Genomic DNA, 24,459 nt, shown 5'->3' with positions numbered 1-24,459 from the left:
GAGTATAAACTTAAGAAACCAATTTTGTGGAAATCCTGCTTTTATTACTTGCACAAAAATACCATATTCTAGTTCAATGGAGCATATAAATTTGGATAGTCTATTTTGTATAGCCTATATTTAGCAAGTGCGCAGGTGCAAATGCCACCAATCAATATAATTCACAGTTCCATAAGGCCGTGATGAAAGGAGGTTCGTAATTTGAGACAAATGATGCCGACCAAGGAAAGTCTTTTCGCTGTAGACAGAGTGAAGAAGAACACTAATTATTGTCAGTTCCAATGTCCAAAAAGGGTAAAGACTTTTTGTTCTGTTACTAGTCCTTTTTTCATAACTGTAGTCATTATTACTCATTGCGTTCGACGAAGGAGAACGCTTCTATTCAGATAAGATCTTGGTTTAAGAATGTAAAATATATGAGAGTGAAAAATTCAAATTTAGCCCACGTTTAAAAAGACGATGACGTGACTTTCAATCAAAATATGCTTGTTAAATAATCTGAGCCTTGTTTCCTGAAAATTGACACCGTGATATGTAATCAATGTTGAATTTGTATCAATTCCACAAAAGCTTTAGAATGTCAAGACGCTTTCGGCATGGAAAGTGGTGTAATCACCGATGGACAGATCAGCGCCTCTTCAGAACACAGTGCTTTTCTGGCTGCTATTCGAGGTAGACTGAACGTTGAACATTCTCCAGGTAAAGGAGGAAGTTGGTCTGCTAGAGACTTAGATCAGAATCAATGGCTCCAGATCGACATTGGTAGTCAGTACACTAAAGTGACACGTGTAGCCACACAAGGAAGGAGTGACCACGCGCAGTGGGTGACCAAATACATGCTACAGTTCAGTAACGGTGGAGGGGATTTTAATGACTACAAGCAGCAATATCATACGACATATAAGGTAAATGCACCTAATCCATCAAAACGATGGTCAATTTGAAGTTGTTTTTTCTGAGAACTTTATCAGTTTTAAAGACAGCCGATGAAAAGTATCCACTGGGGAAATTTCTTCTCGATCTCCAGTTAAACACAGAGAAATATTATCATTACTTTCTTTTGGTGAGTCCCTAGGGCTCAACAAAACACTCGTCAAAATATTGAGGGAATTAAACCTCCATTTCTTTGTCTTTTTACTTTGACAACGATCATAGATGTCTTCGAGATTACAAAAAGAGAACCCCTACAGGCGAAAGTTTAATCCCTGTTATGAAAATTCTACCGGATAACTAAGAAAAGAAGGACAGAGGAGAAGTTTGACACTCATTGCTAGCCGTTATGAAATATTCGTTCTTTATACCCTGATCAGTGAGAGTTTTCCACGAGAAAGATACCTTGGCGAAAATCATGGCGATTTCGTAAACAACATTACTGTAAAAAGTCCTCAATAACAGTAATAATTATGGAATGGTCAACATAAGATTTAAGGGCCCAAAATAATTGGAACTCAATTGGTGAAAATTTGAAAACCTTCCCTATTTCAAATTTCAAGGAATCAGTAAAAAGCGATCTTGTCAAAGATTATTAGTTACTTGTGTTCTGATTAGCAGTTGTGTTTTTGTCCAATTCACCTGTAAATTAGTCTTTTGTTAATTTCTGTCAACTTTCCAAGTCTTTCTTTTATAGTTTAATATATAGCTGTTATTAGTTGCCGTAGCTATTGTGTTTTCTTCTTATATTAATGTTTTGTATTCATATATAAATTTAACTATCTTAGACGTCCTTCATAGCATAGAAATAGCGTTTTTCCTCTTCTTTGTTTCTTCTTATGTGTGCATTCATAGGCGTACGGGCGTCTTCGGACTTGGGGGCGCGGTGACCTTATTGCTCGAAAAAAATTACACGATGCCCGAAAGAATGTGTTGTACAAGCGCACTCAAATTGCAGTAAAAACAAAAACGTTCACAATTCTCACGTCTAATGAAACTATTATCATTCTAAAATTACCGTGGAGACCCGATTTTTCGAGCCTCCAAGGGAAACGAAAATTGGTTCGAAAAATCGGATAGTGCGAGAACTCGGGGGTAAAATTACAGTATTCGACTGAGGAGAGGGAAACGACTTTTGTTTCGAGTTATCGGAAAGTTCGAAAAACTGAGGGTTTGAGAAATCGGGATTCCACTGTAGGTATTTTAAAACCTCAGATACTCTATGCCCTCGATCGACAGCCTAGTAAAATCAGAAACTTATAAAATAAACGGTAAATTCTTCCTCGTACGAGAAGTGCAAGAAAATTTAAATCGGCTATTTGTGGAGCCATTCAAAACGGCTCTTTTCAGAGCAATCACAAAAACAAAAGTCTCAAGGTCTTAGTTTGCTTTGATTCTGTCATTGTTTTGTTGATGGACTAAAATCCATCTTGTGGATTTCCACGATACACATTTAAACGATATATGGCTTTTTCAAAACAGATTTCCTGCTTCATTAGATCATTTGACCTTGACTCCGTTTTGACAAGGCAAACGTCAGAGAAAATAGCCTGCAAACCTGGCTTTGACTACCTTTTAGAATGTTATTTTCCCAAGTTCTTTTGCCTAAATCATCAGCGTTTTGCCCGAAAAATTTCAAAAATTTTTGTAACTGGGGGGGCTGCAGCCCCCCCTCCCTCGCACCCCCGGCCCGTACGCCTGTGTGTGCATTTGTGCTTCAGTTTTCTTGCTGACCTGTATCTTATTTCTATTTAATGCTGATGTTAACTGGCTGCCTGGCTCCACTAACCCCTATGGTTATTCTAGGCAGCTAGTACTCTAATTTTTACTTTTAATATTTTCATTGTTGTATTTTTTTTATTTTGAGCAAGAGTGATTTCAAATAAAGATTGATTGATTAATTGATGCTGATGCTGAATAACCTTGTCTCCAACGTAATGATGATCTAAAGCGGTAACTTAAAGTTTGAAATAGTCGTAAACATTTTTCACATTACTCATTTAGGAATTTGCTGGAAACACAGACCAGGACACTGTTGTGTCACATGATCTAAACCCACCAATCATAGCACGTTACGTCCGTTTTCGACCAATAGTATGGCATGGCTACATATCTATGAGGGCGGAGCTATACGGATGTCAAGGTACTTAACAAGGTCTACTCTACTAGACCATCAATCTAGAGGTTTTTTTCTGGAATTTTACAGCAAACCATAATGCAACAAAAATGGAACGTAGACAGGCATTATACCGTGAGGCACGCGAACATACAATAACGACAATCGAAACGTGAAAAGATAGAGTTCGGGGCAGCTGGTATGATTCCATAACTTACGATCATCATCTTTCTCTTTTCTCCTCATGGAGAATGGGGCCATCAATCAGCCTCCTCCAAACAACACGGTCTTTTGCCGCCACCGCTGCCTCCCTCCATGTCTTGAATTCGAGATGTTTTCTCTCCTTGTTGACCGTTCTTCGCCACGTATAACTTACGGTGGAGACCAGAAATGGAAGCAACCATGGTGCAAACCACGGCTTGGCTCGGTCCGCTCAATAATCTATGTATCCTTATTTCTATTTGGTGCAGAACTTCTGGTGCAAAACGCTGCTCTCGAATAATAACAATAACTCAATAGAACTTCATCGTCCATATTTCAAAGTTTTTGATACGCCATACTTCTTCCTTATTCTAGTAAGACACCCTATAGTTATTCCAGAGTGTGTTATTAATTCCATAGATATCGTGTGCGAACTGCCATGCTTGCCGGGACAATATTGTGATGAGGTCACGGGACAGTGCGTTTGCGACTCAAGCCTTCGAGACGAGGACTGGTGCTGGAAAAGACAAAGTAATTAGTTTCAACTTCATATGAATAGGATTCACTAAACAAAACTAATAAAGAAATATCGTTTGACTGTTGTAACTCATATATAAGGGTTGTTTCAACAATTGAATTCAAAGTCTGGCTTTTACAACTTTAAGTTCTCACATTACAACCTCCCACCTTTCCCATGTTCAAGACTTCGTATAATGTACTGTATCAACTTAGTTTAGCATCATTGTATTTCAGGATATGTGCCTTTATCAATGGACAAGCTTCAATAATCAGCTGCTTTTTATTGGACGATGGATGACGAAAAAACGATCAACAACATGGTAGGTTCTGACTTTGGTGTTGCACCGAGTGATATCAACACAGTGAAAGGAATAAGAGACAAGGCTATGAACGTCGAACACGGTGTCAGTGGGAAGTTTACTCTAACCGAAGGACTTAATCCCAGTGAGTGCCTCTTCAACACATCTCAATGCAATGAAGGATTCACATTAATGTTATGGATGTGGTACAAGCACAAAAACGCTGGACAAGTCTTTCTTGCTACAAGCGAAGATAACTTCAGAGGCCATAGAATGTATCAGATCAACAGTGATACACCACAAGTAGCTTATCAAATTACAAGCTCCCACAAAAAGTGTCTCGTTGAGTTCTCGACTCCAAAAGAAGTATGGACGCATTACGCAATAACGTACAGATCTCTTGACAGTCTGGATAACATAAACGTGTTTGTGAATGGAGAGGAAGTTAAAAACTTTGTTTCTAAAGGTTGTAGTGATGGAAGTTTCCCTTTCAACGATGACGCTCAACTCTCTGTCGGGGAATCCGATGTCGAACTTCCTGAAGCTGCATTTGACGAGGTGATCATTTGGTACAGGAACCTAGGTAGTGATGAGATTTCTGCGGCTTATAGTTATTATAAAGGTAACAGGTTAAATATAATTACGTTGACTTTAGTTAAATATAGTCAAATATAGTTACGTTGACCATTATTTAATTTCCATAATTACTGGCAACTTGTAAAAAAGTAAAGCCTTTTTAGCCCAACTGACTAATAGTTCTCCGGTTTTCGTAGCATAAAATGGTTTTGAATGACTTAAGTAATATATCAAACACGACAGAACGTGATTGAACACATTTCCAAACACCGGAGAGTTGAAAATACGACGCGTAGCGGGAGTATTTTTGACGAACTTCGAGGCGTTTGGAATTGTGGTCAGACACTGTCTTGAGTGTTTGATTTATCTTTTCAATCGAAACCAAAACCAAGGAGAAAATGTAGAAATAAAATCGTAAAAATCTATGCTAATTAAGATATCCAAACACCGTCACGGCCATGATTTCCCTTGTTTAAACTTGATCAATTATTAATGAGTTTGAGAATCAGTAATGAACAACAGATAAGAAAGTATGCAAGAACAATTAAAAAAAGAAAGACTGCATTATATCAAGAAAGTTTGAAGTTCACTTTACTTGAGCTGCCCATGAAAACTAGTGGGATTTTCTATGGAGTAAATGTCTAGTCACGGTCTGTCTCTGTTTTATTGTATTCCCAAGGTAAAAAAAACAACAAGTATAATCCAGGAAAGATTAGATGGAAGTTAAAACTCTGATATACTAGAACTTTGTTCGAAACTAACTTCATTTTTAATCGTTCTCTTTTAACATCTTTTTCCAGGAAGTCCCGACCTACAACTGCATGTAAATTTAAATTTTACAGGCACCACGTGGGATGAAAGACTATTGGATCAAGAAACAGACACGTTTAAGGATAGGAGTCAACAATTAACAAATCACGTAAGGAAAAGAGAACTAAAGAAAACATAGATATATCAATCCGTGCATGCTCTGCGGACCTATATAGTCCAGGATTCTTACAATTACTGCTTACTCTCTCACATGTACGCCCGCCAGGTCTAACTGAATGGCAGCGATCCTTTTGGGCGTAATTATGTGGTGTGTCTGTTTTTAAAGTGGCTTCGCTCGATTTGTATGTAATATATCAAACACGAGAGACAATGTTTCATCGGGATACCAAACACCGAGAAGAGACTTGACGCGCAGCGGAGTATTTTTTAACGAAATTTGAGGTGTTCGGATAACCGATGAAACACTGTCTCGAGTGTTTGACATATCTTCTCAATCAAAACAAAAACTAAGGAGTAAAGGAAGAAGTAAAATCGTCAAAATCTATGCTAATTAAGACCGGGTATCCAAACCTCCTTCACGATTTCATGATTTCGTGATTTCATGATTTTCTTTGTTTTACTTGATGAATTATTAATGAGTTTGAGAAGTTCAATTCGTTCCTACTTGCAGCAGTTCTGTCCCTTGCCCACCTCAGAACCCGTACATAGCCCGATATGATAGATGAAAAATAATTTCCGGGCTTCCTACCGCCCTTCTAATCAAATCGCACCACCGCTGAACTGGTAAAATAGAAATAATCAGTAAATAGCAGCTTGGACATAACTTGCACACACCAATTGGGCACACAACAAACTTGATAAGGAGCCATAGGTTTTTCTGTTCGCGAATTTTCAATCCTTTTCCATCCTCGCAAATGTTAGTCACCCTCACATCTTAATAAGTTCTATCATTTTTCAACAACTGTTTCTTCAAAAACAGACCATTATTGTTCGGGTTCCTGTGATCTTGGTAAGATTCTGAGCTTCTCGAAATCATCTTAAACACTCAATCATGATAATCCTTGTTTGGGAAAATTAAATGAAAATCATATTAAGTAATACTTACAGCTTTTTCTTGAGAGCATCGTCTCTCTTTTCTTTCCATGCAGGTTCAATCATTGTATCATAATACGGCTGGCGATGTTGATGTTACAATTGAAAAGTACTCGTAAGTCATATCTTTCGTGGTGTATCAAACACAATGGAATTTCTTCCTATCCTACTGACATACATCCCGAAGATATATCAAACATTCGAAACAGTGTCTTACCACATTTCTAAACGCCTCAAATGAGGACAAAAAATACTGTCGCGCGAGTCGTTTTTTTTCTCGGTGTTGTGAAACACTATCTCTCGTGCTTGATACAGTTCTTAAAACACGTCTCTGTGGTATTAACTAAATGTTGATTTGTTAGTTAACCTAGTGGGTTAGTATAGACTTCATGTTTGCTAACAAAAAGTATCTCCGGTTTGTCTCTTCAGGGACGCATCAGGCGCGGTGGGATGCGAGTTTACAGCAAAATTTACGGAAACCGGGTACAGCGCAGTTGAACCTGTCATACACTGGCTCACAGAAAGCACATACCAGATAAACAGCCTTGAGGCGAACGACAGTAAGATTACATACCATTTATTCCCTTTTTCAATTGCTAGTGCTAATCGTAGAAGGAAAGATAACATTTCGGATCACACATAAATTGCTATTCCAAAGACTGCATAGGGATCAATTTTTTAAACAGGCCTATTGTATTTTCTTATTATTATATCATGAAGGAAAATTATTAAGCCAAGATATCTTGTGGAGAGCACAATTTTTATGTTAATTGATGAGAACTGTGTTGATCTTTTCTTTTTGTTCGTTTTTGCTGGTTTTCTTGTTGAAGGGGGAACGCGAAACACTGCTGGATACCTAGGAAGAGAATTAAATCATGACCCTTACCTCAGTCATAATTTTTTTCTGGCTAGATACTGCTTTTAGAGATGGTGGATTCCTTCATTTAAGAATTAGATCTCTTAGCACTAATTGCGTGCCTATGTCCTTTTCTTTCTCAGTATTCATAACAGCTGTCAGCCTTCAAGCTCAGAATGCCCCAAAACAAACGTCCATCGAGTTGTCCATCACTTGGAACGGACCAACTGAACTGTTGCATGGAATATTTCAAGGTTACGAGATATTTTATCGCGACACTAATTCGGATAAAGAATTTAATGTAACCCTGAGGACGAGTGATACGTTTTACGAGATATCTGACCTGCAGCATTACACGAAGTACATGATCACAGCCAAGAGCTTCACTTTGGAAGGTGAAGGAAGAATGAGCGAGCCCATTTATGTGTGGACAGCACCAACAGGTAATTTCAGTCGTAACTCACCACCACTGCCATTCCGTCATTACTGGGAAAGCATAGTGCGTTCACACCAATATTAATACTTGGCTTTGTTCCAAAAGCTCTGTGCTCTTTCAACCGATTGTTGTCATTGTAGATTTATCGTCATTTGCAAGTCTTAGGTTGGTTCCAGGGTACATTTCCCTTTCACGGCCGTGAACCTGGCTGTGTGGCGATGATGCCTCTGTTTTCCATTTTTGTAGACAGGAAAGTGTCAGTGTTAAATGGAGGATTTACTGGCCCAACACACAGCCATCCTTACTCTCTGAGCTGGCTCCCCGCGAAGAGCCTGTTCGCTGGGTTAGCCCTCTTCTTTCTCCGGTCTTAGGACCGGCAAGGGTGTTCCACAGGAATGACCCGGAGTCAATTAAACCGTAATTTAAACTTATTCCATAAATCGTTTTAGGGAAGAGGTTTCATCGCATGCTGCACCAATACTGAAAGGTCCTTATTCAGTATAGTTGCTAACGACAAAGCACCTACTCTTATTCTTCGCGACAATGAATTGCAGAATTTAAAAGGCGCCAGTGGACGTACGTGTAATTAACCCTATGGTTAACTACGCCTATCACCCTAGTTTAATTTGTTTCCAATCAAATGTAGTTTACTTCAGCAGGATTTTCAAACGGATCTTTGTCTTTCATCTTTGTGGCAAAAAAAAAAAAGAAATCGCCATTGAGATATTTCTTCTTTTCGACCTGTAGCGCTTTTCGTAGAGGAAAGGCCAGCCTCGTTCCCAGGGTCTCTCTTCTTCCCTCCCCAGAAGCAGATCTGGTGAACAAGTACGTCAATAAGTGGTCAGCACATGTTCAAATAACGGGCCAATGGATAAAGAGTTCAGGGGTTTAGCAACCTTTCTTTGTTACCTAGCTCTTTTCACTTCCTTGTCTTTGTTTTACTAAGTTGCCTTTACTTGTTGCTTTCAAAGCACCAACACACCCTCCCACTAACATCACTACATTCAAGAAGAGCTCCACCAGCCTTGTCGTTACGTGGGTACCAATTCCTACCAAGCAGGGGATCGGAGAGGTAATGGGATATACCGTCATCTTTTTTGCTGTCAAAGACGGAAACAGAACTGCACAAAATGTCAGCGTGGAGTCTGGAAACCTTAACGAGACGAATCTTGACAATCTCCAGAAGTTCACAAACTACAGCATTCGAGTCCTGGGTTTTACAGAGAAGGACAAATTAGGTCCACTGAGCGATCCAATCTACGCCATGACAGACCAAGATGGTAAAAGCAAATAACGTTTTAAGACAATAAACATTTTATGTAATTGAACGAGCGTGAGGTCCGTCCTGGGGAAATATTGGTCGAGTGTTAAAATTTATGGATCGAGAACAGTGTTCCCCAATATGGACTGGATAAGCCAGCTCAAAAGAAGTCTATATTATAATGGCTCTTTTAAGATTCTGCTGATAAATTTAATGCATCCTGCCAGCCGCTCTCGGCAAACGCATGGGCAAAAATTTAACATCTGTTTTTACTTTTTTCCCGCCAAACACGAAAAAGGAAAAAAATATGTTACTATTAGAATAACAAACTGCTTCCTTCTTTGCAATGCTTAGAAAGAAAAAAAAAAAACAATTCGCCGAAATTAATTCGTGAGCGGTGCGTCTTAGTAGCCCATGCTAGAAAATTCGCACCACTAAGAATTCAGAGTTCTCCATGTCATTGTGGACAAGTATACCTTACGGTTAACACGTGTTATTCACTACTGATATTTGGTGTTAACATTGAACTTTTTGTATACCAAGTTTGCAGCTTGAACACACAGCAGATAAACACCATGTCGGTGTACAACAGAGGTACACCAACATGGTGGCTCCATATTGGGCTCTGTAAATTTGTGCAAAATATTTCGACGAATATCTGAAGTTTGGGAAAACGCACAGACCTAAAACTTAGAAAAATGTCTTCTTTTTCATCTCCTATAATATGAAAATTTCTTGACTTTATCCACTGAATGGTTTTTGAATTTTTTTGTTTATTGCGTGACAGTGCAAACAAAGAATTGGCAGAATTCTGATTCTTCCAAAAAATTTGGCGTCGTAAAATACTCTTTTACGCCATCATTCTACGTTTGATGTTAATAAATTAGTCCAATAGACTATTTTACAGTTGTTCGCTCAGTGACCTGGCCTTTGAGTGGCAGTGGGGCTGGAGTTGACCTTGTTTTGATACAGACCTCACTGCTTTTGTTGTGTAAATCAAGTTCTAATGCTAACTACTTTGCATTTAAATGAGAAAAGCAGAGAGGTTTGTATCAAAACAAGGTCACCTCCAGCCTCGCTTACATTCGTAGGGCAGGTCACTGAGGACACAACTGTAAAAAGGCCTATTACCAATGTTAATAAACACGTTACATTTATTTTGCTAGTTCCGAGTCTTGCTCCATCAAATGTAACCGCGTGGGCCATGAACTCCAGCAGCATTTTCGTCAGTTGGGGTCCAATCCCAAGTGAAGGCAGAAATGGTATCATTATTGGCTACGGTTTGTTCTACACAAAACACGACGCCTCAGGACCAGATTGGAAACAAAAATACTGTAACAACACGTACGGGTGTGCAATAACAAATCTTGATATGTACACCTGCTATGGCATCACAGTCACGGGTTTAACAGATAAAGGATTTGGAGTACCTGCACTTGTGGACGCTGTTACCGAAAAGGGTGGTAAGTTTTCTTAATTAAATTCAATGTGTAATTTCTCCATGCAGTCTTGATACATTGTCAGATTAATAACCTAAGTAGAATAAACAAGCTTCAAATGGCGTTCCGGTTTAAAAGGGTTCTGGACTGCCAGTCCGCCACCTTAGAAATGAGAGGAAATCTGTAGCAATCTCATTGCAGTCGCTTGTCAGACCGTTACTGAGAACAATATGGCGTCTTTTTTTACAATATGGCATCTTATCTTTTGTTACTGATATAACGTGCGCCATTTTTTTCTTAGAACGTTATGTCAAAAATTAACAAATTTTATGTTATCTGTATTTTGTCAATGGTACATACATCTTTTGGTTTGATGAAATTATGAAGCGTGTCTAGTTTACAGGAAGCTTGACTCTGCAAAATGCCGCGCATGCAAAAGTACAAATCCGCTTTTTTTGCTCGATGGTGAGGCACGTGGGTCTTAAGGCCTTACGACAGATGAAGATGTGGAATGTGGGAACTGCCGTCCCCGTCTAGCGTTTAAATCTAACATTGATAGAAATATAAGGTAGCAAGTAAATAATTGATATTTTAAGTATTTAAATGAAAAGGTTTTTAACTGCAAGTTAGGAATTGTCTCTAGACCTTGCAGTTTATATCCTGTTTTTAGAATATAATAGCAAATCTTTTCAAAGTCAGATGCATTAAGTTTGGACCAAACCTCATGTAGCGACGACTCCTCTCCGCTACGGAATACTTTTGAGCCTCCCAATTGTTAGTCGGTAATCTCGCGACTTGTGACTTGTGATTTGTCCAGTTTCAGACCAGCCACCAGCAAACCTTACAGCTCACAGCACAAGTTCTACAAGTATTGAGATCACATGGGATCTAATTCCTCCACATGAGAAGTATATAGCTACAAGGGCGTATCACGTGACCATGGTACGAGCAGACCATTTCAGTGACACGGAACAGCTTAATGCCATATTAGGCGCTTGTGTAAACGCTACTAATATGACACTGCACCGAACGAAGCTGCGCAAATACACGGCGTACAGGATCACACTAGCAGGTGTCACTGATAGAGGAATTGGGAAAGCTAGCGACGAGATCACTGTTTTGACTGATGAGGATGGTAAGTCTACCACGACAAAGTGTGTTATTGACCATAACATAAAAACACAAGTCACCCTTTATACTAAAAAGGTAAAGTATGCATACGAGCCAAGTGGCCCATCAGGCCAGAGCTTATCCCGGTTTCTGTAGCAAGAAGCGACTAGGAGTATTTCTACTTCCCCCTGGATGGGATACTAGTCCATCGCAGGGCTACCCCCAGCATTAAATTCGCTGGAACCCATTTATACACCTGGGTGGAGAGAGCTGGCACCGTGAGAGTAAAGTGTCTTGCCCAAGAACATAACACAATGTCCCTGGCCAAGGCTCGAACCCAGACCGCTCGCTCCGGAATCCAGGGCACTAACCGTGAGGCCACCACGCCTAGCCTCCCACATACCTTTAAGTCACGTGTTCTGACTTTATACATAACGTGTAAGAGCCTGCTTCCTATCACTATTTAATTAACTACTATTTCATGGCATCAGCAAAACTAACTCTTCTTTTTGGTTTTAGTTCCTGAAGGAAGCCCGCAAAATATTACTCCAGCGGCTGCGTCGGCGACAAGTCTGACGTTTTCGTGGAAAACGCTGACCAAAGACTTCGCAAACGGACTTATTTTGGGATACCACGTTATATTGCTCGACAAACTAAGGAATGAGACTCGGATTATAACTGTGCAGTCTTTAGACCAGGCAAACATTGAAAACCTCTTCCCCTACACTGAATATGAAGCGCGTATTGTGCCATTCAACAGTAAAGGCCAAGGTAACGCCAGTGACGTCATGCTGGGCAGAACCCAGGAGGCTGGTAAGTATAGGGGCTATGTCATCTAATTTCATGATGAATTAAAGGTGGTCCACAGACCACCCAACAATAATGATCAGAACTCAAAAACTGACAGATGTATCAAACACGAAAGAACGTGCTTGACCACATTTCCAATCACCGAGAAGAGAGTTGAAAATACGACGCGTAGGGGAGTATTTTTGACGAACTTCGAGGTGTTTGAAAATGAGGTCAAACTCTGTCTTCTCATTCCAAACTAAAACTAAGAAGAAAGTCGAGAAATAGACCCTTTTCATAAATGGCTGCCAATTTAAAATTCTTTTGTATACATTTAAATTAGCCTCACTAAACTCGTTTGGGAGTAAAAATTCTTTTGAATTATCAACTCAAAAACGAGGTTAGTCAGGCTAATTTTAATACTTACAAAAGAATTTATAATTGGCAGCCATTTATGAAAAGGGTCTATGAAATCGTAAAAAAGCTATGTTAATAAAGATCAGACATCTAAACAACGCCACAGTCCTGATTTCCTTTGTTGAAACTTGATGAATTATTAATAAGTTTGAGGCGTCCATGGTTAGTTTTCCAAAATCGAATAAGACTTTTTTGCGTTATAACAAGAAGTCAAATAGAAATAAAAGCTACCTCTTTATATCGTAAAATTCTTGAAGTCTAATAACTTAAGAAAGGAGCTGTTATAAATTGCATGTTTGGACAAAAATGTCTCCTGAACAGTCACAAGTGTTTCAGCATTGATTACAGAATAGGGAATGAGTACGCGATTGTAGGCCTTCTTTTGCAATGAATGGAACTTTTTTTTCGTCCAGTTATTCCCAATTGGATGAAAATTCTCGACACGTTTTGCAAAGCCCAACTCGCACTCAGTCCCATCTTTCTTTCTCTTTCTTTCTTTTTCAGCTCCAAGTCGCCCACCCTCAAATTTCACAGGCCAAGCTCCAAGTTCAACAAAACTAACATTGGAATGGAAACCAGTCGACGAGCTGCACATAAATGGCGTACTACGCGCTTACGTCATTGTCTACTTCATCACGCATTCGTCACATGTCACGCGTCACAACATCACGATACCTGTAACGACTGCTCGAAAACGGCGTGCTATAACCGATCCTTCTTCACCGAGTTATGAGTTGAGAGGATTAAGAAAGTACACCACTTACACTGTTCAGGTGATGGCTTACACTGTTGACTATGGAGTGCCAAGCCTTGAAATCAACATCACCACAGCACAAGATGGTAATCTCTTAAACAAATACTAGTGCTTGTCCTTATTAGCTTTTGTTTTCGTTGCATCATGATTTCAACACCATTTCCCTCAGGATGTCTAGGGTATAAATCAAGGATTCTGGTCTCGCTTAGGGTGTTTATGACGAAACGACACTACTTTTTAGCTGCCAAAGTATCTTTTAGGGTGCACTTAAAGAAGTCATTTTAGGTTTGATTTCCGCCGCTTTTTCAAATCCGGTCTACTAGCCCAGGCTCCTGTCCTGAGCACCAGCCGGTAATCAAGCCTATTTGATTTTAAGTGGTATCTTTTAGGGGTCAAATAGCTCGAGCCACACCCAGTTTGGTCTGCGTTGAGGGTTAAATTCAAATTTTCCGACTAGCATCCCTCACCTATTCAGATGGGAGTCCCCCCGGACCTTTTCATGTCAAGATAAGCCACGTCTCTCTAATTTATCGTCTCTCAGCATAATGATCAACAGTCCGTCTATTTGTTTATTTTTTGTCATTTTAAATGTGACTTGCTAGAATTTTATTGCAATGACATTCAGTCTTTACCCACTTTACGTCAGAGCTCTTCAGCAAGTCACCTTTACTATCTTTATTCTATGGCATTTCATTTTTTTTTTCAGTTCCAAGCCGCTCGCCAATAAATGTGACCGCGTTCAATACCAGCTCCACAAGTATCAATGTCACGTGGGAGCCCGTACCTGATGATCACGTGAACGGCATTGTTTTGGGATATTGCTTATTCTACAAACAGGCTGATAAAGCAATTAACGACTTCAGTAATCTTACAGTGAATTCAAGTATCTTTGATATAGAAATAAATGGCTTGAAATTCTAGACAAAGTACGAGTTACGGCTCTTGGCATTTACAATGGTTGGAGACGGAAATATTTCCGAGCCTGTTTACTGCATGACAGATGAGGACGGTAAATTGCTTTTACATTAAGTACATAATGTAGAGATGTTCAGGAACACACTTGCAAACATGTCTTGTCCCCTGGCTCCGTTACATTTAGCGGTGACAGGGAGCGCAGTGCTTCATGGTGAGGTGGGGGAACGTGGAAAGGCCCATAATTCCTCGCGCACCATACGAGGCAGCCCTCGAACAGCTCCTGGAATCAGATGCACCCAGATGTGGTCGACGTAATCGTTTTTTATTTATTCCCTCTGGTGAACATACTGCTCAACGATAGTAAACGGCTCCAAATTTGTATAATCAGAACGAAAACAATAGATGCATGGAGAAATTAAGTGTCATATTCAAACCCTGACCTATCTCTTCATATTTGTCGTAAGTCTTGTTACCTTACGTATGATCCAGACAACAAACATTTAAACGTCTCACAGTGGTCATAAACTGCTTGAATTACGTAATGACCCACTTCCCCACCACCTCACATACACAAACCTAACTATTATCCTGCCCATATATTCATGATCCCTTCAATACATAAATTATTTCATACCTAGCCGTTGACAAGGAGGTTACCTAGTCGGTTTTTAAGGTGCGTCTTCAACTAAGCGAAAGCATTACAACTTCACGACACTTTAAGTGTGTATTTTTTCCGTACTACAGTTGACGTTTTTGTGTCATGAACTGACTTAGTTCAACGTCTATTTTCTAACAGTTCCGGAAGGTGCTCCTGTCAACCTTTTATCACTTCCTGCCAACGAAACAGCTTTAACAGTTACTTGGCTTCCGGTCATCGAAGAGGACAGAAATGGCATTATCCTGGGTTACCGCGTCGCTCTTAGCAACAGCACGGGCGAATTTATGAGAAATATCAGCGTCCTTGGCTCTGAGATTGTGACTATTGGTGGATTAGAAGTCTGGACAAATTATACCATGCAAGTTTCCGCGTTCACTGTGAAAGGAAATGGACCTTGGGGTCCAATTGTGCGGGGAATAACTGACGAGGAAGGTAAATGTTAACAACAAACAAAAATGATATTTTTCGGCGACGTGAAACAAAACCCAGAAATTCGTCTGTGTTCTCAGGCTATGACAAAGCAGGCTATAACTCCAAGCAGCTAGCTGCCAAAACAGTTCCCTGTTCTTTTAAATTGGTACATTTGTTCTTTATTTTACTTTATTTGCTTTTTTTTTGCACACTTTCTTTTCGCATATATTTTCATTTACCATGAGAGGGGTTGCCCTAACATTTACCGCTTATCATGCTTTTTCAGCTCCACCAGTTGCCCCAACAAACATCACCGCGTTCAACACAAGCTCAACGAGTCTTCATGTCACCTGGCAGCCAATCAGCACACAGGGCTTGAGAGCTATTTTCAGGGCTTACCGCGTGTATTATATTGAACAGGAAACCTACTTCACTCGCTCGCTCAAGAATGTAACAGTGGACTCCACCACATTGGAAGTCGAGTTAGTTGATCTGTACAAGTTCACCAATTACACTGTGTATGTCGTGGCAAGAACAAACAAGGATGGAGTGAGCAGCGAAAAAGTGAACGTTTTCACAGATGAAGACAGTAAGTATACGATATTCTAAACTCAGCGAAAATGTCAATCAGATATAAGATTTTCAAAGCATTGAGTAAAAAATAATTATGATTATGCATTGTTCAGTAGATAGCTTTCGAGCAAAGTTCCTGTTTCTTTGTTTTTGTTGTTGTTGTTCTAAGTAATATTCAATGGACTAGTCGCAGATCGAATTTTCTTGTCTCTAAAGAACCTGACCAAGCGCCAGCTGACGTGGAGTTCTGGACACCACATTCAACAGGCCTAGATGTAAGCTGGAATGAGGTACCAAATGGTTACAAAAATGGAGTCATTAGAGGGTACAAAGTTCAATACACAGAAATGACGGACAACGGGTCAATCGAGATCGAGGACCTAGAGCCATGGAAACGATCAATGAGTATCACTGGACTAAAGAAATTTACCCTGTATAATATCACTGTTTTGGCGTACACGAGCAAAGGTGATGGAGTGTCATGTACCGAAGTCATCATGACAGATCAAGATGGTATGTTTGATAAGAAATTAAGGTCTAGGTACCCTATGAAGCATTTCGCGCGTTGTCTTCTTTAGTGGGTTTGGTTGATGGTTGATCGCGTTGCTCGAGAAGTAAAATCGTTACCTACTGCTGCGACATTCTAGGCATTACTAACCAGAGCACGGCAATCTGTTTCTCTCTTTTTTGTAGAAACGAAAGTCTTAAACAGTACACTTTATGTATAATATCAAACACGAGAGACCTTGTTTTACCACATTTTCAAACACCTAGGAGAGAGTTGAAAATACGACGTGATGGGGATTTTTTTTGACACAATTCAAGGTGTTTGGAAATTTGATAAACCGCGTTCTCTCGTGTTTGATATATCTTTTCGATCGAAACTAAAACTAAGAAGAATGCTGAGAAATAAAATCTTAAAAATATATTCTGGTTAAGACCAGTTATCCAAACACCGTCACGGTTATGATATCCCTAGTATAAACTTGATGAATTATTAACGAGTTCTGGAACAATAATTTTTTTGGCTTTTCTGTTCTTCATAGTTCCTGACACTCCACCACTTGATATAAAAGCTGAAAACACTTGGACAACACACAGTATTCCACTGACGTGGACACACATTCCTCCCTATTTACTGAACGGAATACTCACCGGCTACAGGATAACATATCAAGCTATAGAGATAGGGGAATGCCCTCATGAAGAAACCCCCAGGGAAGTGATCCTACCGCCAGAAAATACGTTTACCGTTCTACGAGGTCTAGAAAGCTTTGCTGTGTATCGTATCGAGGTGACAGGACTTACAATTATAGGCGATGGTCCTAGTAAAGTAATTTTTGCAGGTAATCAAAGGTAAAATATTATGATGAAATGCAATTCTGAGAAGATAGGAATTAGTCCAATACATGTACTTCATAAATCAAGTGAGAGGTCCGTATAAACGAATATCGGCCCGTCTTGACAAGCCTGGTTATAAATACGAAATTTATAACACGACTGAAAATGCGTCGGAAAGAAATGTCACTATAACGGGTTCAAAAGACACCACGAGCCTTAAGCGCACGAGTTTGATTGAGAGCTGACTTATTTCTGAAGTTTTCAAAGAAAGAAAAGGAAAAAAAAATGAAAAAAAGAGACAAAAGTACAACCTCAGTCTACGTTAATTATTTTGGAAACGTTATTCAGAAAACTGTAAGAAATCTTACAAGAGGTCACGCGGGATCATTCGGGACCCTGCCCGGTCCGATACTTACCAATCTGATTGATTGGTTTTATTTCTTGCCTCTCTGAACTTCCTTGTCTTGCAATAAAATGCAATAACACCTCATAGTTTTTGATGATCACATCTTAGAACAAGAAAGCTCGACTCGATACTTATAAGTATCGACCGTTATCCTTTTCTTGGAGTAGATTAAACGGAACAATTTCTCCACAAATAGACAAGCGTGGTTTTGACATGCAGAATAACTTTTGTCGCTCCCTCTTGTCAGAAACGTGCCGATGTGTGAAGCGTTTAACAACAAACTGGATGTTACTCGATCCTTACGTCACCAAGGATAACTCAACAAAACATGGACTCGGCGGTCTAATGACGCCCTTTGTAAGCGACATGGCCGTGACATGCTGTCAGTCCTGCAGAACACACGGCAAGTCATATGTCGACTTTGATTTTAACGGTAAAGGTGAACCCTCCGGTCAGCCAACAGAAAATGCACATCGTCTGAACATAAACCACGATACAGACTTGAGCTTTCCCGTGTACGGGTACAAGTTACAAGACAAATTCAGACATGAGTTTGGATACACGGGCATGATCGAGTCCCCAGGAACTGCGTACATTATAAACACGAAATTTGGTAAAGAGCTTCCCACATCGCTGCTGGATTCAATTTTGGCGTGCTGGCCATTGGCATTAATGAGTATCTTGCTGGCCTACATATCAGGATTTACTGTATGGGCTGTGGTACGTCATACATTGAGTTCTGCGACTTATTTAAGTGGCTCTTTACGGGGTTTATATAAAGCTGTATTGACCTGAGTTCTTATTCATCCATTTAATGCATGCGCAGTAGACGTACTTTTTCAAGACGTAGACGCTGTTAATGTGTTTGCAATTGCATTTAGTTAGCCAATATTTGCACGTAAAATTTTCTGAAGCAAACCAAATGTTAGCTTGTTAGAATGCTCTGTTGTTATTTCCTTCTCATACCTAAAGCGATTTCCAATCCATTTCCTTAGTGTTTTTCTTTGCTCTTGTGTTTTTTTAGACTAGTTCTCACGTACTGCCATGCCCCACCTTTGCTCTTTTAACTTATGGGAGCGATGGATAACGAACGACGAGGCGGAAACCTCGTTTCGAAACTACGAAACAGAGGCGGGGGAGGGAGGGAAGAACTAAAAGATATGGGAAACGGACTGCATTGTGTTCGGTCGTTCGTTTTTTTGCACTCGTCTGGCTGTTTATTTCTCTGCCGTTCATTCAGGTTTTATTGTTTGTGTAGGGGAAATCTGTCTCATATTTAAATTCCTCTTAAAGTTTCGAAATGTGTCAAAACATAGCGATGGCCGAAGTTCCTTTGCTTCTTTGATATTAAAATATCAAAACAGACGTCCCCACAGCGTTGGAGGTTTTCCTTTGTTAAAACGAAACGAAACATAAACGAATCCACCACAAAACATCCACGCATCGCGAGAGTAACATGTCCACAACTAACTTAAGAGGGATTACCTTGGGTATAAGGCCCATATGAGGGATTCACTCTCTTACCTTGATCTCCTCTACTAGAAGTGAAACTGGAGACCGAGGTCTGACCCAAAAGGTTAAGATCTCCCAATGGACTACCAGATTTTTCATTCGTGAAGTAGTAATGAGAAAATGTTCTTTATCTTCTGAACATTCTAGGATCAAGTCCAAAATTCTGAACACTTCCCTCGATCATTCTTTCCCGGAATGTGGGAAGGATTCTGGTGGGCCTTTGTTTCCATGACAACAGTCGGGTAAGTACGATAATAAAGGGATAGTGATGTAGAAATATGTTAGTCCTTACAAGGTCCAGACAAAAAAGATTCCATCGAAAATGACTTATATCCTCTCTCATTGCATACCAGAACAGTTAAAAATATATAATATTAAGTTCAAGAGGTTAAGTACCTAAGATTAAGAACCACCCTCTAATTTCTGTCCTCACAATTTTAAAAGAAATATCCAGAAATAGAAACATTGCCACATTAATTGAAACAAACGTGAAACTACTTTTCAACTTCTTCGTGTAGATATACTGTTGACGGGAGATGCAGCCGCTAGTAAGGGGTTCCGTTGCTGCTTTCCAGCTGTACCACATCAGAAGCAGTGCATGTATATTAGAGAAAAAAAAAGCACTAGAAGTGAAGAGGAAGTGATGTAGTTCTCTGTTTTGTAGGTATGGTGATCGCACGCCGTTTTCAAACCCAGCCAGGTTAATAGCTGTATTGTGGACACTGGCCGGTGTTATCATCATTGGTATATTGGTTGGTGTCATCGCTGTGTCGCTTACGAGTGTGTCAGTTGGTGTGGACTACAAACTTTACGGAGCAAAGGTTCGTTGACGCTCTTCGAAGTCTAAAAAGTTCTAAACTTGATGAGAACGGCATTTATTATATGGATAGCTCCATGAGCGGGCAAGCTAAACCGAATCCTGCACCGTGATTGGCTACCCGAGCGGGCAAGATGGTGCTGTCTTGCCTGTTAGGGATTACCCGCAGTGTCCCGGAAGAAAATAGTGTTCTTTTTTCATACAATGAATCCTCTATTGACCAAGCTTGTTCTGTCAAGATGGCTGGATGTTAGCCTCGTTCTTTCTCTTGCATAAACACGCAAAAAAAGAACTTGGCCAATATCCAGCCATCTTGAACTCACGCTTGGCCAAAAACCCTTATATCATGCTGAAAATCTGGCAGGCTGACCAGTTTGATTCACCGCGGCATTGCCCAGGCATGCGAAGCTGAGCTTACCAATCCGTGCAACCCAGCTGTTCACCTTATTCTTAGTATGTGCTTCATGTATTTGTATTGTGAAGCTTCCAGCTTCTTTAGGTCTGCAAGTTTCCAGGCCTCACAGCCATAATTTGATCTTATAAAAGTTTTGAGCAACTGAACTTTCGTTTTCATGTCAATCTCACTGATGTGCAAATTCTTCGCATCCTGTAGAAAGACTGTTTGGCTTTACTTTAATCTCTGCTGTATGTCCTTGGCCACTCCGCCTTCTTCGTCAAACAATACGCCTAGGTACACAAACTCTTCCACCTCACCAGAGCTAGTACATGCCCTTGTAGAGGGATGCATTAACACAGTTTGACTCGTATAAGGATATCGGCCTACTTTGCCAAAGCCTTCCTTGCCAGCGTTCCTGAGCTTTTCCCCTCTCAGAGTCCTCTCTCAGAGTCGTCTCTTGGAGGCGGTGGCGGATCTAGAGGTGGGGCCAGGGGGCCCCGCTGCCCCCTTATTTTGGGTTAAAATAATCACAGAAGGAAGAAAAGCCGGCAGGGCAAGCACCCCCCCCCCCCTTGACTGGACATCCCCCTGACTCTAGATCCACTGAAGTGTACCTGCTAGGGTTAGAGCTAAGACGTTTAGTAGTGTTTGGGGATTTATGAGAAGGTAAACTTTTCATTTCAACTCAAGCTAAACAGTTTTCAGAACAGGATGATTTAATAAAAGCACATTTTACGGAGAATGTTGTTTATTTCAGGTTGCAGCCATCTTTGGTTCCGCACAATATAACATGGGCGTGAGAAAGAACGCTAAGTTTCACAGAGGTACTTGATTTTACACTTAACCCCAATAGAAAGAAAGATTAAGGAAACGTAAATGCTGTGAGATCAATCAGTTCGATTGCATGGGAGAAAAAGGAAAACTGGACTGACCGGTTCGTGTCGCTGGATAATCAGCAATGTGCTCGTTTATCAGACTGCTTACGTTGATTGACATGTAATAAGACGGAAGGATTCAATACAAGACATGTACGATTTATTTGGTGTTTGGTCCAATGAAAATCATTACCTTATAATTTATTGTAGCCTCAGAGTTTACGCGGTTAACTTGACGAATAACGTAACTCTAGGGTGTAACGTGCGTTACGTGGTACGAGACTGTGAAACATGAATGACGAGTTTACTGTCGAATGTTTACTGGTGGCCTTGACTCGGTCAAGCTGGCTGTAAAATCAAGAATTCGCTGCTAAAACTGAAAATTCGAAATTCCTTACATTTGGTCAGGAGAGACCCTTTGGTGGATTATTTACAAAAATCACAATAAAAGTTTCCGGAAGGGTTTTCGTTTTTCAGGAATCCAGCCAAACGTGAAAATGCCGTGCTCGCGATAAAGCCGCCATTGTACTCTGTCGAAAATTGAACCAATTTTTAGCAACGGCTGTTCTTGATTTTTACAGCTAGCGGCTCTTAAGAACTGCTCTTGTAGTTTTACTGAAACAGCTTATGTTTTCTCGGATTTCACGGTGTTACTTTTCAGACCAGATACACCGCAGTTTCGAAGAAATATACGAGGTAATTTCATCAAACCAAGTTGGTGGAGTTCTCGTCGACGCCTACATGGTGGGAAGCAAAAAACATCTCTTCGAAAAACCATTCCTTCGAATATATAGAATTTATGATTACTCCGCAGTTTATGGAGTGGTAACCGGTGGGGACTCGAGAAAACTTGGCAAATGTTTCCACAACTACATACAAAAAAATATAGCCAGCATTTACGAACATGTAGCAGACAATGTCAAAGCAATACAGGTAAATTATCTTCCTTGATTTTCCTTTAAAGTACGTTGCAAAGCGGTCTCAAAATTCATTCATCTATGAGTAAATTTACGAAAATTCGTTAGGAATGTCATTAATGAGTGATTAAGGAGTTTAGTTCCAGGCCTTGCGCCAATTTGTTTCGTGCGCGTGGCACCTCCTCGTGCCAGCTCGCTTTCAGGTTCTTCGAGTAAATTCTGGTAAATGGAAGAATATAATTCAAATTCGGGGTTTTACGCACCATTTTCACAAGTAAGGGCTACTTAATGGTTTTCCTTACGGAAAAATAGAACAACTATTGGTTGATCTACGAAGAGCGAAAAATAGGAATTTATGCACTTAACACATCGGGCATAAATGAAATAACAAACGCTGTGCGCAAAAGTTATCAGTTGAAGCGTACAGGAAAACACATGATCTCTTGGTAGATGCTCTCCCTCTCTTATAATGCCTCCAAACTGACTACAGGATTACTTCGCTCCACATAAGGTGCCATATACAGGGGACCATATAGTGCGCTTTTTTGCGGTCCTTTTTAATGGCTACACGCATGCGCGCACACATTTTACCTTGCTTCCAGATACGCACACTGCAAATTTCTTTTCTCCATTGCAGGAGTCCCCTGAACCGTTAGAGGTGGAACGTTCCACTGGTTTGTTTGACAGCGAGAGCGAGCTATTCAGAAATAACCTGATGATATTAATTGTACTGCTGTGTTGCGCTTTCCTGGGCGGTATTCTGTGGGAAGTAATGCATCGCTTGCGACAAAAAATGAAAATACAACCTCAAGGTATGTCAATTATATTAATTAGTCAACAATTGTATAATTCAATTTTTTATTATGCAGTGTAGCAATGAACTTGTTCCTTTCAAATGCACACAATTTATCATGTTGCTGAATGTGCTTCATGAATTTGACCATGGAAAATAAACATAATGTGTTAAAATAGGCCAGAACTGCGCAACCAGAAACATGAAAGCTTTGTTAAGCACTCTCCTCCCAATTAGCGTCCCTCTCAAATTAGCCCCGTATAGAACTTCAGTTGCTAAGTAAGGTCCCTATCTCTATGAACTTCAAAGGCCACTATTCCCAAGATACTAACCAAGAGATTAGAAGCAAGAGTAGAAATCACCATCACCTCATTTCTGTGATAAGCTCTCCCTTCTCTATTTATCTGCCCCCAACTCCCCGCTTTAAGGGTCTTGCAATAGTTCACCCTCCTCTGGTTGAGCCCCCCCCTCCGAGTGACTCCAGGGTGACTTCAAGGCGCAACTGAACTTGGCGACCATACAAACGTGCTTCATTTCTCAAGTCTGGAAAAGGAAGAGGTTCCAGTCAATTCATGAATACCCTAACATCTGTGATCTCCTTGCATTTCAGATAACAAACCTACAACTCTGCCGTCTTTTGAGATGAGAAAAATGCTACAAGACTATAAAACTCAAACGTACAACTTGATCATGGAACTGAAAGAAAAGCACCGAATTGAAAGAAAATCTGTTTTAAGAACAATGAATAACAGTCGCAAGTTTCTCTATGAACAACGAGACATAGTGTCGGCGAATTCACAAAGGACAAGCCACGAAGAGGAAGATTTAACACATGGGCTAGTCGTGTTGCCCACTTCGAGAAAAGCTATGATCTTGACTGAGAACCAACAAGAGAGGCCTAATTACAACCTAGTAAGAGTTTCCTTTCATATTCCCGACGAAACAAGTAAGGAGGAAACCAAATTTTAGGCAACAGAGACGTTGAAACATCTGTTGGATTCAGCATATTCAGTCAAGATATAATTTCAGCTTCACTACGCAACAGACAGAACACAATTATGAGCCATTAGGAACATTTTGCATGTTTCTGGCGAGCACCAAAGTACAGGAAATAAGGAATCTATTATATAATAGCCATGTAAAGCAAAACACTATCTTCTAAATTCCTCCAATAATCACCATAACAGTGTAATTAAGCTAAATAAATAACGAGAGCCGCGGGCAACCACTAACAAGACATTGTGGTTAGAGGGGGCCAGAAAAAACCTGCCAGGAAAA

At 40.2% G+C, this 24,459-nt stretch overlaps 2 protein-coding genes across 2 annotated transcripts in view; both read left to right on the top strand.

Moving 5' to 3' along the window:
• The window catches only part of LOC145469217 (uncharacterized), a 31,677-nt gene extending 8,270 nt beyond the window's left edge, over positions 1-23,407 (top strand). The window contains 27 exon segments of the mRNA XM_081452907.1: positions 577-905; positions 2,935-3,073; positions 3,500-3,785; positions 4,116-4,687; positions 5,442-5,560; positions 6,392-6,421; positions 6,561-6,619; positions 6,934-7,064; positions 7,504-7,803; positions 7,937-7,961; positions 8,043-8,139; positions 8,246-8,372; positions 8,768-8,868; positions 11,192-11,270; positions 11,314-11,631; positions 12,126-12,436; positions 13,259-13,652; positions 14,273-14,575; positions 15,278-15,577; positions 15,714-16,147; positions 16,240-16,690; positions 17,170-17,469; positions 18,118-18,590; positions 19,530-19,624; positions 20,047-20,203; positions 22,057-22,407; positions 22,879-23,407. Coding sequence (XP_081309033.1) covers positions 577-905; positions 2,935-3,073; positions 3,500-3,785; positions 4,116-4,687; positions 5,442-5,560; positions 6,392-6,421; positions 6,561-6,619; positions 6,934-7,064; positions 7,504-7,803; positions 7,937-7,961; positions 8,043-8,139; positions 8,246-8,372; positions 8,768-8,868; positions 11,192-11,270; positions 11,314-11,631; positions 12,126-12,436; positions 13,259-13,652; positions 14,273-14,575; positions 15,278-15,577; positions 15,714-16,147; positions 16,240-16,690; positions 17,170-17,469; positions 18,118-18,590; positions 19,530-19,624; positions 20,047-20,203; positions 22,057-22,407; positions 22,879-23,262 — 6,665 coding nt within the window. The 3' untranslated portion in view covers positions 23,263-23,407.
• Positions 8,295-11,820, top strand: LOC145470043 (netrin receptor DCC-like). Its single transcript, XM_081453871.1, has 2 exons — positions 8,295-9,076; positions 10,224-11,820. Exons 1-2 carry the CDS (start codon positions 8,872-8,874, stop codon positions 10,532-10,534), a joined length of 516 nt encoding a protein of 171 aa, XP_081309997.1. The 5' UTR covers positions 8,295-8,871; the 3' UTR covers positions 10,535-11,820.
• Positions 23,408-24,459: the final 1,052 nt, after the last annotated feature.

The sequence above is a fragment of the Orbicella franksi genome, chromosome 15 (genome assembly GCF_964199315.1).
Source record: "Orbicella franksi chromosome 15, jaOrbFran1.1, whole genome shotgun sequence".
NCBI lineage: Eukaryota > Metazoa > Cnidaria > Anthozoa > Scleractinia > Merulinidae > Orbicella > Orbicella franksi.
Note: the sequence above shows the minus strand (reverse complement) of the source record. Positions and strands in the feature narration are given on the sequence as shown.

What these genes read in the sequence shown, in the direction of transcription:
- LOC145470043 (XM_081453871.1), top strand. Translation starts at nt 8,872, where the DNA reads ATGGGATATACCGTCATCTTTTTTGCTGTCAAAGACGGAAACAGAACT. An exon ending in CGCCATGACAGACCAAGATG is followed by an intron (nt 9,077 to 10,223) that starts GTAAAAGCAAAT and finishes TTATTTTGCTAG; the next exon opens with TTCCGAGTCTTGCTCCATCA.